This window comes from Triturus cristatus, chromosome 6 (assembly GCF_964204655.1).
Source record: "Triturus cristatus chromosome 6, aTriCri1.1, whole genome shotgun sequence".
NCBI lineage: Eukaryota > Metazoa > Chordata > Amphibia > Caudata > Salamandridae > Triturus > Triturus cristatus.
The window spans coordinates 668,884,685-668,900,750 of NC_140589.1; the positions used below are offsets into that span (position 1 = coordinate 668,884,685).

General features: G+C 47.6%; 1 protein-coding gene across 7 annotated transcripts in view; it reads right to left on the reverse strand.

The window, feature by feature from the left end:
• The window catches only part of ANKRD6 (ankyrin repeat domain 6), a 725,774-nt gene that overhangs the window by 239,603 nt on the left and 470,105 nt on the right, over window positions 1-16,066 (reverse strand). For 2 of the 7 annotated variants that reach the window (XM_085611159.1, XM_085611165.1), the window contains exon 2: window positions 1,326-1,617. The exons of the other annotated variants lie outside the window; for them this stretch is intronic. In XM_085611159.1, the coding sequence (XP_085467285.1) occupies window positions 1,326-1,610 (285 nt within the window). In that variant the 5' untranslated portion in view covers window positions 1,611-1,617. The remainder of the gene's footprint in view (window positions 1-1,325; window positions 1,618-16,066) is intronic. 7 annotated transcript variants of the gene reach the window in all.

Below are 16,066 nucleotides of genomic sequence, written 5' to 3' on the forward strand. Positions count from 1 at the left end.
ATACCATATTATAACACCTTGTATTTGTAGCTCATGATAAAAGAATTAAGAATTAATCGGAGCTGCTCTATTGAATGAATTCTTCAATGATTATTAACTCAGTCCTAAGTTTAGAAAAATGTGGTGCCTGCAAATTTGACGTTTGATGCTTGCATCTTTCTCTCGGAAATGGCACTGAGGTTTATGTGAGGCTATGAAAGAATGCTCAGACTAGGACTGTTCATACGCAACTGAGAGCAATAACAGTTGGTTAAGAACTACTCTTCTCAGAATATCATAATTTTAACACCTTTGCGGCAGTAATTTTATTTTAAAGTTATATAACCACTGGGGCTCTATGCGCCAATAAAGATTTGCTGGTTCTGGGCCAAAGAGACAAGCTCCATCACGCTGCAGAAAATAGAAGTCGGCTTTTTGTTTTAACATATTTTTATCTATTTTTTCATATAAAATGACAAGTAAGAATGGCAATCCTAAAGCATACAATTCTGGGATTTAACCAAAGAGAACAAAGAAAATGTAACATAAAAATTCTCTCCAACTAAATACGTCCCCAGGTTTTGGCTTAAGCTGTGTGTCGGAGTGATGGGCGGTAAAAGAAGTGAAGAGGCTGAATATGTTTCAATGTTGGCTTATTTTAATGTCAGGTAGGTTATATGTGGATTGGCTTAATGAAAAATGGTCTTGTTCTACTTTTCCTTCTTTTCTCCTTCTAGGTCATCTTCTTAGTCCAGGATGGTGTTACTCGGAGGCTCAGAGTAAGGGGAGAAAAAAGAAGGTGGCGGTAAGTAGTTGTATGTTCCGTTTAGTTTTGGCTAGGATAGAGACTTTCACCACACCCAAGGTGACGATATGCTCTGACTATTGGTTAAAAGTGAAAAGGAGAGAAAAAAAACAATTATTAGGATAAAGTAAGAAGGAAAGGATTCTCCCTGTTTTATGGTTCTTCTATCTATTTATTACTTCAGGAATTGCCATCGTAAGGGGATAAACCTTTGCTGTCCACTCGGGGTTTATTTCTAGAGGTTCTCAGGTTTTGTGAGTACCTTCCTCTGTCCCTTTTTCTCTAATACCTCTCGGCAGGTATTAGTATCTTTGAGTTCAAAGTAAATATGTTAGTCTCGGTCCTAATCGAAATTCAAGTCACTTTTGGGTTGCCGACATTATTTCAAAATAATGCAAATGAGGAAAACCCGACAAAGGAGAAAAGAAAAAAAAGTAAACCAAAGGAAACACCGCTATTACGTCACTCCTCCCAACCTCCCCCATTTAACTGGAGCCCTCCCGGCCCCTCTCGTTCGGTTTCCCCCCTCTGGGCCACGTACCGCGACTACCGACTTGTGAGCGTCCTCCGGGGGCACCCACCACTCCTCACTCCACTCGTCTCGGGTCTCGTCGAGGTGGGCATCTTCCGTCCCAGGTTCGTCCAGGAGAGGCTTCTCTGTGTTTTCAGCATTCTCCCTCGCTGACTCCGCTATCCCCATCTCTTCTAGGTTCATCTGGCCCCACCCCTGATCTTCGTCTTCCTTCCTTCCTTCCCTCTCCGCGCCCGCTGGTCTTTTCTTCTCCTCCCGGGCGTCTAGATTGGTCAATCCTCTGTCCGGCTCCATCTTCCCCCTGTATGGGATGAGGAGAGGCCTTCTTTAGTTTTCTGACTCTTGTCCTTTGTATTTCTTGTATTACCCAGGTCTGGACGGGTGACGTTGGGGGAGGCACCAATGCACACAGTAAGTAAGGTGGATTCTCCTCGGGGTCCCCCTGTCCTCCCTCACACTGTGTAAATAGTCTATTACTATTTGTGTTCATATATTAGGGTGACCAAATATAAACAGGTGCTTGTTAGAATCACAGGCCCAATAGTGTACAGTGAGACTACCTTAATACCCCTCCCAAGTAATGAAGGATAATTCCAATGTGTTCATGGTGATCTGTTTGATTTAGGATCAAGTTCAAGCAGTTGGATATCTCTGGTCATGGCTATTGTTCCTCTGCTAGCTCTTTGGTGAGGTAGAAGACCTACTATGTTTTCCTCTTTTGCACATTTGAAGTGGACGGACCTCTATATGCTTACACTTTGTGTTAGCGGGTACATCAAATTGATTGGAATTGATCTCTCATATAAAACATTGCCAAAGCAATGAATTTGCACAGCTTTTGGGCACAGACATTAATCCCAACCAGCACAATTCAAGCATGCACAGATTGTGCCTTCTTATTATGATGGCTATCTGTTTAGTCACCTCTCACCAAAGGCACTGAAATAAAGGACATGGCCTAGCCACACCACACTGCATTGTCCCGACATCTTGGACATTAATGGTGGGCACCCAGGTCTAGGTTATGTATTATGTTAGCGTTCAATATGTGTGGTTTATGTAGTTAAACTTTATAAGTCTAATGCATTTAGATAGATGGCCAACGGCCCCTGACCATTTTTGTTCCCCTCACTCTTTACCCAGATTGCTATCCAAATTCACCTTAAATCGTTTTAGGTAACACCTGATGGTGCCTCTATCACACTGATATGAGTATTGCTAGCTTTTGAGAAAACCCCAGATCAGCAATGCACGTAGAACTTCATTGGCAACTGGTGTGATTGTCTTGCATCCCTATGTTGGCTTGGCTGCTCTGACCATCTACACAAGGTTTAAGAAATGTCCAACTGGAATACTATAGTCATCTCTACACTTTGAGAAAGTACTCATTTATATTGAGTCTTGTATGTTCCCTGGGTATACCAACTTTCATTGGCTCATGAGTTCAACTGATCCATGTCTGTAACCTTTTGTAACCTGGGGAGACACCACAAATATAATTCAGGCATGTACACTGAGACAGACTTCTTCAAATAACTAGTCCAGCAGTACTTTACTGCCTACACATAGTAAAATACAATATGAAGGGTCCCAAGCATGGTGGCCAAATAGGTCCACAGCTATTGGCCTTACACCCAATATTTCACAGATATATCTACCTACTCCCACCCTCTCCAGGTGTAAGGATACCACCGATTAGGGCTGTGCTGCCAGGTTTAAGATTCAAAATCAGGTGCCCTTTAGCCACCCTCCTCTACACCTCTATTGGTAAATATATATTGTGCAGCACCACTCTTCTACTGCTTGATCTCCAGAGTAGCTCAGCCAACAAAGTGATGAGCTTCTGAAAAAAGTGTCACTGGGATGTTGGTAAAATTGTAGCAAATTTAACAAATCTAGGCAAAAACACCATTTTGGACAAAGCTAGTCTGTTCAGCGTGGTTCCCGGGAAGCATTTGCAGAAAGTAACTGAGGATCTAGCTGATGCAAAGGTTTTAGCAAGGTTTTCAGCAATGATATTGTCAATCTGCCTGTATATTTTTTAATACACAGTTTACAATTGTTTTTAGAACATACAAGCACTTCAGGCAAAATCATCAGATTCTCAGTCATAGCCTATGTTCCAGACATTCCTCTCCAACCTCCCAGGGGCTATATTACTGACAGTATGCCCAGGCATATACACCAGTTTTCAGTAGCCTTGAATCACTGTTATATTACAGAAGGAGCTGCAGACTCTTGTGCATGGTCCCATGCAATTGAGGAAAACAGTGTGCCTTGGCCTGCACCATATTATGAACTCGGGAGCGAGGCAGGAGGTACACTGACTGTGCGCCACAAAGAGGGGGAGCATAGTTACTGCCCCCTCCCATGATGCCCCTCTGGAGAGGGGAAGGGAGTCCCATAGACCCCCACCTGCAAGAAGGTGCATTTACTCTGTATGATCAGAGAGGTGCTCCTGCTTAATACAATCCCCCTCTAGTCGCAGATAACCAATGTAGGCAGCACCCCAGTAAGTGTGTTGCCCATACTTTCCCTAGTTTTTTGCAATCCAGGATGAGCATCGAGACGTGTTGGTACAATGAGCTACCTAATGGGTCACAGTTAACCTTTGGCACACTAATGATGGCGGGCTGGGGTTAGGACACCCTTTACCTTTGTAACTAAATAAATATTGTGTAGATGTTGTGACAATTGCTCCTGAAACGTGCTGTAGAATTCAGTCAGAAGGCCATTGCTACAAGGTGTTTTCATTGGGGCTAGCTGTGGTACCACCAAATTCAGTCATTGTTAATGAGATGGCCAGCATCTCTTTCTGTTCACATATTAATGTATTCCGATCAGCAATATGTTCATATACACTGGCTATGGGCTGCACAATCTGTGATGGCATGGATATGGTTGTATGACGGAACCCCGTAGACATTCACTCTACATGCCTTTGTAACGCAGTCAGTAGCCCACGTGCGACGTTGCCACGCATTACTTTAGCACGCAAGTTGTTACAAAGACTTGCTTTAGGGGGAGCTGGACTTTGGATTTTAGTATTAATTACTATTCCAACTCCAGTCTACGCAAGAGTAGGGAAGGTGTTGGACTTTAAAATCCAACACCAGTTCAACAAAACGCCCCCTACAGCAAGTCGCTGTAACGACCTGCGTGCTAAAGTAACAAGTGTTAACGTACCATGCGGTGTAATAACATCATTGTAATGGCTGGTCTTTGTAAAGACTTTACCGGCAAGTGGTCTGGTTGTCTTGCATCCCTCTGACCTGCCACACAAGGATTAAGACTTGTCCAGCTGGAATACTATAGTCATCTCTACACTTTGAGAAAGTTCTTATTTCCACTGAGTCGTGTATGTTCAATTGGTATACCAAGTTTCCATTGGTCCGTGAGTTCAACTGATCCATGTCTGTAACCTTTTGGATCCTGAGGAGACACCACAAAGATAATTCAGGCGTGTACACTGAGAGAGACTTCTTCAAATAACTAGTCCAGCAGTACTTTACTGCCTACACATAGTAAATTAGGATATGAAGAGTCTCGTGCTTGATGGCCATATGGGGCCACAGATATTGTCCTTGCGCCCAATATTTTACAAATGTAGCTACTCTCTCCCACCCTCTCAGGTTGTAAGTATCCCACCCATTAGGGCAGCGCTGCAAGGTTTAAGATTCAAAATCAGATGCCCTTTAGACACCCTCCTCTGCAGGGTAAATGAATTTGCCTGTGGGTAATGGCTCATCGCAATAGCAACAACATATTGGATTACTGTCAATACTGGGCAGCTATAGGAGGCGCCGGTGCGATGCACCTTTCACGCAATTGGCTGCCGGCCACACCCCACACAACAGTGGGCTCTTTAAATTTAATTGTGCCCTATTCAACGGTCTTTTTTTTTATTCTGAATGCCAGCTCCAGAGGTTTAGGGAGGAATTTAGGAATGAGAATTTCTAAAAGAGCACTGAATTCTTCAAATAAGAATGAGCCAACTTAGGAATTCGTAATTTTGGGAACATGAGGTGTAAAATTCATCGCTCAAAAACAGTACTTTTCAATTGTAAAAACAAGTAAATGAAATGTTAATTTGTAGGAGTGCTTTTGTGATTACTATGCTAGTGATGGGTAGCATACCTGGTGAACTCAAGGGAGATGCTTGACTTTAAAAGCCATATATTACAGGAAAAAACTATTCGGTACGGTGTAAACTTAGATATGTGCCTAGTAAGAAGACAGAAACTTAAAAAATGTAATCAAGATTGGAAATCTACGATGGGCGTGGCTAGCCGAGCAGCGAGATGGCCGCTCTCTGAGTGAGCTCCGCCGGCTACTCTGATTAATCCTTCAGTAATCCTGCTCCTGGAGACTGCGGAGCCCCGCACCTCCCGGATTCTGCTGCTAACAGATTGGTGATCCTTCGACCCGAATTGGGGGCACGGAGACGGTTTCCCCTCGCAGCGGAGGCGATCGTATTACTTGCCGGCTGGTGGGGCGGTCCTGACCTGCACCGGAAGTGCATCCCGCGGGGAGCCGCGAGCCACGAGAGGCCGAGGCTGCAGAGGCCTAAGCGGACCGCGCGGAACTTGCTGTGGGGGCTTCGCCGCTGTGCCACCATCGCGGCCGACGGTGAGCTCCCCAAGCGGACGGCTGCGAGGAGACAGAGGAGCCCGGGGCGCCTTGGTGGGACAGCCGAGCTGCGATACGAAGATCCTGCGGCCGCGGAGGGCTGCGCTGACCGTTGATGAGCCCGGGTGAGATCGTGCAGGCAGGCCTGCGCCGGCGGCGTCACAGCGACGGCTGAGGAAGGGGTGAAAGGGGGCGCCCTGAAGGGACGAGGGGCATAGTAGATCCTGCCACGACACCGGGACCTCCCGCTACTCTTCGGCTGGGCGGGCCACACGCCTGGACAGCCGGAGTGGTCCTTTGTGGCCCTGGGTCCCCTGAGCCCCGGCGCGGCGCTATCCTAGTGGAGTGGGACGACGGCTCATTGCGCCCGGGGAAGGCTCTAGCTGACCGCTGACGCTTGCAGAGCTGCCTGGGCGCCTACAGTGTTCTAAACCGTGTCTTGCCACACTTGCTGTGAGTTCAGGGTCACGCTTGGCGCGCACTGGTGCCGACTGGACAGTCGCACACCTACGGGACGCTTGCTGGCGGTCGCGCAGGGAGGTGCTGCCCTATTGATAGGCCGGTGGATCTCTCTTGCCTGCAGTGATGGGGAAAACGGACGCCAAACAACCGAAGCTGACATTTGACGGTAAGAAGACTCCGAAGGGCGCGACAATGGAACCTGATGGGAGCACATCGCCGTCGCGGGGGGCGACCCCGGATATAGACTTTGGGGCCCTCATCATGGAGGTGAGGACGAGCCTGAAGAGCATAGATGCAAAGCTGGATACCATGTCGGCGCAACTCGAATCCGTGCAGAGAAAGGTGGACACCCACGAGAAGAGACTGGACAGTCTTGAACATGGGCAAACTGAGTGTTGCGAATTCCAACAACAGGCTAAGCGGCACATTACGACGCTGGAGCGCGAACTCGACAATTTGCGCGCCAAGTCAGACGATTTGGAAGCGCGCTCCCGAAGATCCAATATTCGCATTACGGGGGTTCCAGAGACCACAAACACGGGAAAGATGGAATCGTTTGTGTCGTCCCTCCTGCATGAACTGTTCGACCCGGACTTGTCCCCGGTGTTCACGGTGGAAAGGGCACACAGATCACTGGGGAAGAAACCTCCGGTGGGGGCCCCACCACGTCCGATCCTGGCCAAACTACTCAACTACCAAGATAGGGACATCATTCTTCGATTGGCGAGAGAGAAGGGTAAGATCATGCATCAGGGTAATCACGTATCCTTCTACCCAGATTTTACCCCGCTGGTGCAGGCGGCCCGGAAGGAATTTTTACCAGCTAAGAAAGTTCTATTGCAAGCCGGCGTGCCCTACTCTCTCCTCTACCCGGCAAAGCTAAAGGTCCTGCACGAAAACACCTCACACTTCTTCACTGACGCCAAGGCAGCCCTTAAATTTGCCAAACACATCTGTGCTGGGGTCAGGAGAAAATCGCCACGACTCGAGGAGGCTTCAGGGCACCTGAGTGACAATGACTGAGGACCCTGGCATGCTCGGCCTGCGGGGCTGCGGGTTTCCTCTTTGAGAAACTGTTGACAGCCAGACTGAACTCTCGCACAGGCTTGCTCTTCCCGAACTGCCTACTTGGGGGCGGTTGCTGGGACGCCATTGTATGCTGCTTGGGCTGCCATCTCCGGGCTCCCACTGAGACACAGGTGGGCTGCGGATCTTGGGGTTGGTAGGGTGGGGGTGCTGCCAGACCCAGGACCATTTAAGTTTGACAGTAGCCACCCCGCATGCGTGGGGGTGTCAGCCGAGCGCACCACGCCTCATGGGGTGCCTCCCTTTGTTGCTGTTGTTGGGGAATTTTGACACACAGAGTACATGTTATTGGGATATGTCACGACCTAATTGGGGGGTTGCTGAGGGAAGGGGGTGGAGGGGGGGTTTTGAAATGTTGCAAGTTTTGGTTCATATTAGGTGCATTGTACTACAACACGTGCTTAGCTCTCAAGGTGCTGGGTCCGTAGATAGGAGGTCCGGGTGCCAGGTGGACTTCCGGGGGCGGGGTTGGATGTCAGGGGTTTGGGTCTGTCAACTGCTTTAATGGGCGACATCAAAATCTGGACTTGGAACATTAGAGGCCTTGGGGACTTCCAAAAAGCCCGCTTGCTACACGGCATGTTGTCAAGGCATAACGTAGATATATGCTTCCTACAGGAAACACATCTGAATGTCACCCCCTCAGCTAGATTGAAGAATTCAAGATGGGCGCATGTTTATTCCTCCATTTACTCGAATTATGCGAGGGGCGTAGCAATACTCATTAGAAGGGGGCTGGATTGGCGGGAGTACTCTCATGTGAAGGATGCGGAGGGTAGGTATGTTCTGCTTCATGGGGCTCTGCAGGGTCGACCCATGGTCCTGGCTGCCATATATGGCCCGAATGTGGACGATCCTGACTTCTTCAGAACTGTTTGGGCGAAAATTATGCTGCTGGATTGTCGGGCGGTGGTGTTGGGGGGAGATTTTAATGTGGTGTTAGATGATGACTCGGATCGCAAAGGTGTGAGCAGACCGCAGCACACTAGGGCGCGCCAGGCAATTTCTGATATCATGAGGGAGGGTCTGCTTTCCGATGTGTGGCGAGTTAGAAATCCGGGTGTTAAAGTGGGGACCTGCTACACCTCTCACAAGGCTGCTTGGTCGCGACTGGATTTCTGGCTGGTGTCTCCTGAGGTTGCGACATGGGTGTCAGATGTGGATATTATGGCTAGATCGCTATCAGACCATGCTCCATGTATGTTGGTATTGCGCCCCCCCGACGCTGCACGCAGGGCGTTCCAGTGGCGCCTCCCCCCACATGCGCTTGCTGACCCTGTGTTTGTGGAGGAGATAAGAGAGGATATCATTAATTATTTTACTGAGAATGAGGGGTCAGCCACTTCTGATGCCATTGTGTGGGATGCATTTAAAGCTGTCGTAAGGGGCCAATGCATTGCGAGACAAGCAGGGGTCCTTCGTACCATAAGGGCCACGTTGGCTACACTTGAAGGGGAACTGAAAGCCCTCGATGTTGCTTTTAGCTCCGACCCAACGTTGGCGCTTGCTGGCGCTCTGAAAACTAAACTGTTGGCATTCAAGGAGGAGGCGGAGCGGGAGGTGCGATTCCTGGGGCGGCAGGCAGAGGCGCGCAGGTACGGGGAGGGAGATAGACCAAGCAGGACTCTAGCCAGACTGATTGCTCCTCGCACACAGTCGAACTACATACACGCAATCTATGATAACACTGGCCGTCTAGTGGTAGGCCAAGAGGCGGTGCTGGGCGCCTTCGCAGACTTCTATGCTGCTCTGTACACCTCGAAACAGCCCACGACACCGGCGTCACTACGGGACTTCCTTGACTCCATAGCCCTCGTGTGGTTCAACAACAATCACAGACAGTACATGGACCTCACCGTTACAGTGCAGGATATCGCCCAAGTGATTAAAAGCATGCCGGCCAATAAAGCTCCTGGCCCGGATGGCCTGACCACCTCCTTTTATAAAACCTATGTGGCTGAACTAGCGCCGAGACTGCACTCAGTGTTTGTTGAGGCTCTCGAGTCGCAATCCCTCCCAGACTCCATGCGTGAGGCTCTCATTGTCACGCTCCTCAAGCCAGACAAGGATGACCAACAGCTGGACTCTTACAGACCCCTGTCCCTTATAAACGTAGATGCCAAAATCTACGCAAAAGTAATTGCGGATAGATTGCAACCGTTGTTGCCGATTATAGCGCTCCCTGATCAGTCGGGATTCATCCCTGGCCGTGCCACATCACACAACCTCAGGACTATCTTTTCGGTCCTTCACTATTTACACCCGTCAGTACAGGCAGCGGTGGTGTTTTTGGATGCCACCAAAGCCTTTGACTCCCTGGAGTGGCCCTACCTCTTCGAAGTGTTGAGGCGGATGGGATTCAGTCAAAACTTCATGACCCTTATTAAGCTCCTATACACGTCACCCAGAGCCCGGGTGAGCGTTAATGGTCTTGTCTCCAAGCCGTTCGCTGTCTCGAGGGGAACTAGGCAGGGTTGCCCGCTATCCCCGCTCCTCTTTGCGATTGCTATGGAGCCACTAGCAGCTCGAATTCGGCAGCACCACACTGCCAGAGGCATCGGATTCAGTGCTAGAAGCTTATTGATCTCGCTATACGCGGACGATGTCACATTGTACGTTCAGAACCCCAGAGACAACCTGAGCCCACTGCTGCGCGAGTTTGTAAGATTTGAGGGTCTGGCAGGGATATCCATTAATTGGTCGAAGTCCGTGGCATTCCCCCTGACGGAGAGCACTGTTAGACCTGCCCCTGACTACCCCCTAAGATGGGAGACGGAAGCTGTCAAGTATTTGGGCGTCTGGATTAGCCGAGATGTACAGGAGCTGTGGTCGCTGAATTTTGGTAGGGCGGTGGACTGGCTGGAAGGGAAAGTCGAAGTCTGGAATAAATTGCCGCTGTCTCTGGTGGCTAGAATTGCGTTGGCCAAAATGGTGGTCCTCCCCAAATTCTTGTACTTGTTTGTCAATGTACCACTACCTATGACGACGCACTTCCACGCACGGGTCCGCTCACTATTGCTGAAACTGGTGTGGGCCGGTGGTCAGGCAAGAGTATCCTGGGACCTACTCACGCTTCCGCTCCGGCAAGGAGGACTGGGGGCCCCGGACTTGAAGCTCTATTCGCTCTGTGCACAAGCTCAATTCCTTCATTTCTGGGCCTACCCAGCCCCCTACCAGCCGCATGTGGCGGTGGAGCTTGCAGTGGTCGCCCCCTCGCCACTACGAGTGGCATTATACGGAGCGGTTACGTGCCCGTCGCGTGAGGTGGACACGGTAGAAATGATCCGCTGGTCCTGGCGTGAGCTTCGGAAGCGAGCTGGTCTCTCCCTGCTCTATGCGCCGGCGGTTCCTCTCCGGGGCAACCCGATGCTGCCTTGTTTGACGGCAAGAGGTGACGTCCTCACTATCCGTGGGAATAGGCTACTCACTTTCGCGGACATATATCCAGATGGCTCATTTTTCGAGATGCCTGCGGATGGGGATGACCAACCTTGCACGTTTGCGGACAAATTACTATATCATTCCCTTAGGGAATCCTGCAAGAAAATGGGACAGGGCTTCCCGGACGAGCCTTGTGCACTAGCCGCCCTGCAAGACTTGCTCTCAAGACCTTCTCCTAAAAAGCTGGTGTCCAGATTATATAACTGCATGCAGGAACAAGCCCCAGTGACAGTAGCCACGGCCGAGTCCGCCTGGGCTGAAGACCTGGGGGATCAGCTGCCGGATGATGCATGGGGGTATTGCTGCGCTCAACTCACAGCTCTATCACCGAGTTACCGATTGCGGCTCATACACTTCAAATTCCTACACAGATATTACCGCACTCCGACACTACTATGCCGCATGGGTATCCGCGAGAATGCTGCATGCTGGAAATGTGGGGGTGACGATGCCACCTTTCTACATGTAGCTTGGAGCTGCCCAAAGCTGGAGGCATACTGGTCAGGGGTCTTCAACGCCATAAATCAAATCGTACAGAGGAGCGACTCCCCGTCTCCACTGTTGGGTTTGCTGGGATATGTTAAGCGCACTGAGCCCTGTGACAGAAAACTTCATGCACTACTCCTGTTATACGCCAAACGGCAGATAGCTATACACTGGGGCAGACCAGCCCTCCCCACGCTCGAAAGCTGGATCAGGGACGTGACTTACGGCCAGACTCAACTGGCGAACTACTGGGAGACAATGCCCACCGCTTCCAGACCCACTGACATCTGGGGCCCGTTTGTACAGTGGACTACAGGACGCGCGGCCCCTGACTCCGCCGACACTTCACGCGCTACCAGCGTTTCCGACGACATGGGCTGAGGGAGCGCGCTGCGTAAATTAGCGTTAGAGGTCCCGCTGCCCCGCACTTGTACTATCGGACACTGCTCAGACGCAAGCTTTGGCGTTTACTGACTCCACTGACCAGGCTTGAGTCCACTGCCCCCCCCCCCCTCCGCACTACTGGTCCCACTGTGGATAATTTACCGCCCCTCTCCCCCTCCCCCCCGCCCCGCCCTTCCCTCGCTAAGTCGCACACAGCTATGACACCTTCCCGCACCCGCTCTCCACATAGCTGTTTCCAAGTACTTGCACCTATGTTTGATGTTTTTGGTTTAGTTGTTGGGGGGTCCTGTTGGGGGTAACAAGGTGCTGACCGACACATCCTTTTTACAGTCTGCCGAAGCGGGTGGCTGACCGCTGCTTATTTGTGGGCGGATTTGTTGATTTTCGCTACCTTTCAACTGTCAGCGGCACTGGGTCAAAAGTAAGACCGTTTACTCGCTAAAAGATGTGCACTACGAACTTTAGACTTTTATTATATCTTAAGTTCACCTCTGCCGGTACCATTGGCCGGAGGAGGGCCTCAGAGATATTTCTATATCATCTTTGTATAATTTACCCTATAGCGGCCTGCCTCCGGGTTGTTGGCGTGACGCAGTGTATGTCATCTGTTTCATTTGTTCATAATAAATGTCTTACGACCAAAAAAAAAAAAGATTGGAAATCTACAGCAGAAACACGTTTCTTTCCTAAACCAAAAAAGCAGCTAAAATTATCACAACTTACTGAATCTTCCTTACATGTTAGATAAAAATTAAAAGTACATATTGGTGTGAAGAAGTAACTAGTAACTGGCTGCCTGTCAAACACTGCCGAGGAACCCGGGTGAAAAAACTGTTTGGGGGCCCCAGCCACTCTCTCTACCAAGAAACATGATAGTTTAAACACAAAAAGTTCATTTTGAGCAGCGGATTGTTGCTTTATTTGACGAACAAAGCAAAAAAAGCAGACTTTGATCAAACAAAAATAAGTACCTTAAGTGCTATCGTAAAGTTCTTTAAGAAAGTTGTTTATGTGAGAAATCCTTTCAAAAATACATTTTGCAGGAATGTTTTTTCAATGCTTAAGTTCAACACTTTACAGCAGCTTCTCATAGGGCTGGGAAGCCCGACGCTGCTGTAAATCCCCTTGCACAATAAATATGTGTTGTTTTTTAAATGTATATTGATTGGACTTCACATCGAACTTTCTGACCGTAGTAAATAATAGGCGTTATCGTTACCCAGTTTGAAGACACTGGTTTACAAAAGTGCAAACATAAGTACTGCTTTGTGTGCCATGGAATGAGTGTACACTATAAGGCTACAAGAGTAACCCTTAAACCCATGAGATCCCAGGTATCAAATAAGGATTATGCAACAATGGTTCTAATAAGTATCATTTACGCTCAATTATATGTTTGGGAGTTAAATTACCTCATGTAATCAATGCCTGTGTGACAAAAAGTAAACAGAAAACTACCATGAAATAAAAAGAGCAACTTAATATCCTCAGCTGTCATTTCAAGACCAGTGACATACCGAAACTACACAAATAAATACATCAATTGGTGCAATGTGACCCGAGTGTGACTCACAACACAAAATGAACCAATCAACAACAAAATACATGTACAAAGGGGATGGCTTGTTGCTAACAATCAACCACCTATAGTTTTAAGTACAACATATACAGTTTTCTTTGCTGGTTTGCTTGTTATAAGTCGACAATGTTTTCTTCCTTAAAAGTTTACGAGGGTCTCACTAGGTCAAATATGATTTGTGGAAATCCGTGAAAATGAATGCAGATCAGTTAGACCAGGTGGTGATCTGTGTGAATGTAAAGAATTTTACCTGGAATGTCTTAAATAATAGGGAGGTATATGAAGGTACTACCATGTGAAAACCAGACAACCACAGTGTGAAAACCGGACCACCACAGTGGGCAAGAGAGGTAGTGAAAAAGGTACTTCCTGAGGGATAGCCATTCTTATGTCTACCTCCACGGGTGACTTGTTTTCATTGATTGTGTTGTATTAAGGATTCCAGGTTGCATCAGTTTTTAGGTACCATTTAACCTTTCTATGTACTTACACCCATTTGTCTGCCAATCTCTAAATCAGGCCTTATGTTTCTTATTTGGCTTTCAGCCCTCTATGAAATGTCATCCCTTTCCATTGCTCTATTCCTTATTCCCCAACCCCAGTCTATTTATTTATTAAAATGTGTTCTTTTTTCGAGGATCTAGCAGCTCCCCGATGTTCTAAAGTCACTTGCATCTGGGTATTTGCTACAGCCCCCACTCCCCACTCAATGCCTTCAACTTCTTCCTGCCGTCAACTTGCCTCCCCACTTTTTCAGTTCCTTTAGAAATTGTCTTTATTATATTAGTGGCAGTTATTGGGTTGCTCACTTCTCCAACATTGCAAGGCATCCCACACATTATTTTTTAATTTATCATTTCAAGACGGCCTTCGGCTATCTTTGAGCGATAAATCAGGAAAAAAATGTTTGAAAAAAAAATGATTGCTCATCTTGGAATGATTTTCCTAAAAGAATAAGAAAACCATTCGAAGATCGGGGCCACACAAGGCATTTGTGGTGATTGTGAGAAAATAACAAACATTGGCAAAATCAAGAGGTTTCAAGGCAAGATCCATTTGTTTTCCAATGCTTGTTAGGTCGAGCCTGGGCAGTGCATGCTCTGGTAAGCATGTGGTATTCAGGTATGGACTAGAAGATCCGCCCACTCGCTGCCCATATTTTTCATTGGCTTGTGTCATTGTCCTTTGGAAACTGTGGCTGTTCTTTGGCCAATAGGCTTAGAAGTCCTTCATTAGTACCGCCTTGTCTCATTCTGTAACCTCCCATGAGGACACCCCCTGTTACATGTGTTGTTACTCGGTAGGCTTTAATTACAGCCTTCGAGCACTATTTGCTTAAATGGTTTTCTCAGCAGGCTGGATACGCTCTCCCCCATCGCTTAAATTTTTTTTTTTTCATAGCACGGCATGTCACGCACATACTGTGGCGACCGCGCCTATGGTTCATTTGTGGTGACGAACGCAGCTGCATTTTCTTTTACTGTTTATTAACTTTTCTAACTGCCCATGCCACACTTTCACTTTAATGTCGGCCGCGCCCCTTTCCTTAGACGAGCCATGTCTAAAGAAAAGAGCGCTGCATGGGTGCTTTTACAAACAAGTATTTGCAATGCAATAGGTCTCGCATTTACAAGGGTTTCGTAAATGCAAGACCTACTGCATTGCAAATGCTAGTTTTAATTATTGCCACTGATGTGTCTTATTAATTTTGTCAGCGCTTAAGTGCAAGAGTGAAACTTCTTGTCCGACACTTCTTGATTTACAATTTTAAGCTCAAGATTAAGTGATTTGCCCAGAATTGCACACTTCCCCCAAATACAAGTGCAGATTTTGGAACCAGTCTCTCCAAATTTTAAAATTGGCAGCTCTGATAGATCCAGAACCCACATGCTTTTCCAAAAGTGCTTCCCCCTTCCACTGCTGGGCTTCACAGTAAGTTGGACTACCTCCTTAGAAAACCCAGAAGTCGAGCAGTCAGATCTGTTTATTTTGCAAGCCTTGTGGGTCAATTCCACTATTCTTTTAGTGGGAAGGGATCTTAAAATTGCTTCAGACCACTGAGGGTGTTTTCCACTTGGTGGAATATGAGCCTTGGATGCTTCATTTAGCAGACTGGTTATAGGTGGAAACCACTTCAACAGCCATCTGGGTTTAAACTGTAGACCTGCAAAGGAGTTTGAGAGCACCTTAAAACGAGTTTAAGGAAATGCATGCATTTATAATCCAAGTTCTGTAGGCATATAGCACTCAACCTTGAGGAGAATAGCCACTTGGCAGAGATAACTTAATTTTTTGCTTGAATCAAGTGACAATTTTTTACTGTAAACATAAGCAGTAAAATACTATTTTAAAGGTTTACATTACCTAATATTTAGAAGTCTGAATGGCCATTTTCCAGACAGTATGCAGGTGCATGAATGTATGTAATCTACTTTTCCACACATGGGCAAAATAACACACTGGAGTCGACTAGCCCCTCACAGAATTTAACTGACTTTTGTATCAAAGTTAGCGCAGTACTTATTATGCACAAATCTTATCAATGAACCCTTCAAAAAGGATACGAGAAATAATAAACAGCCAGGAAGTCTTGTAGAGATTATAAAGGGTCACTGAATCATCTGGTCTAGGGACCTTAGTCCATACCGTGAACAATGGTATA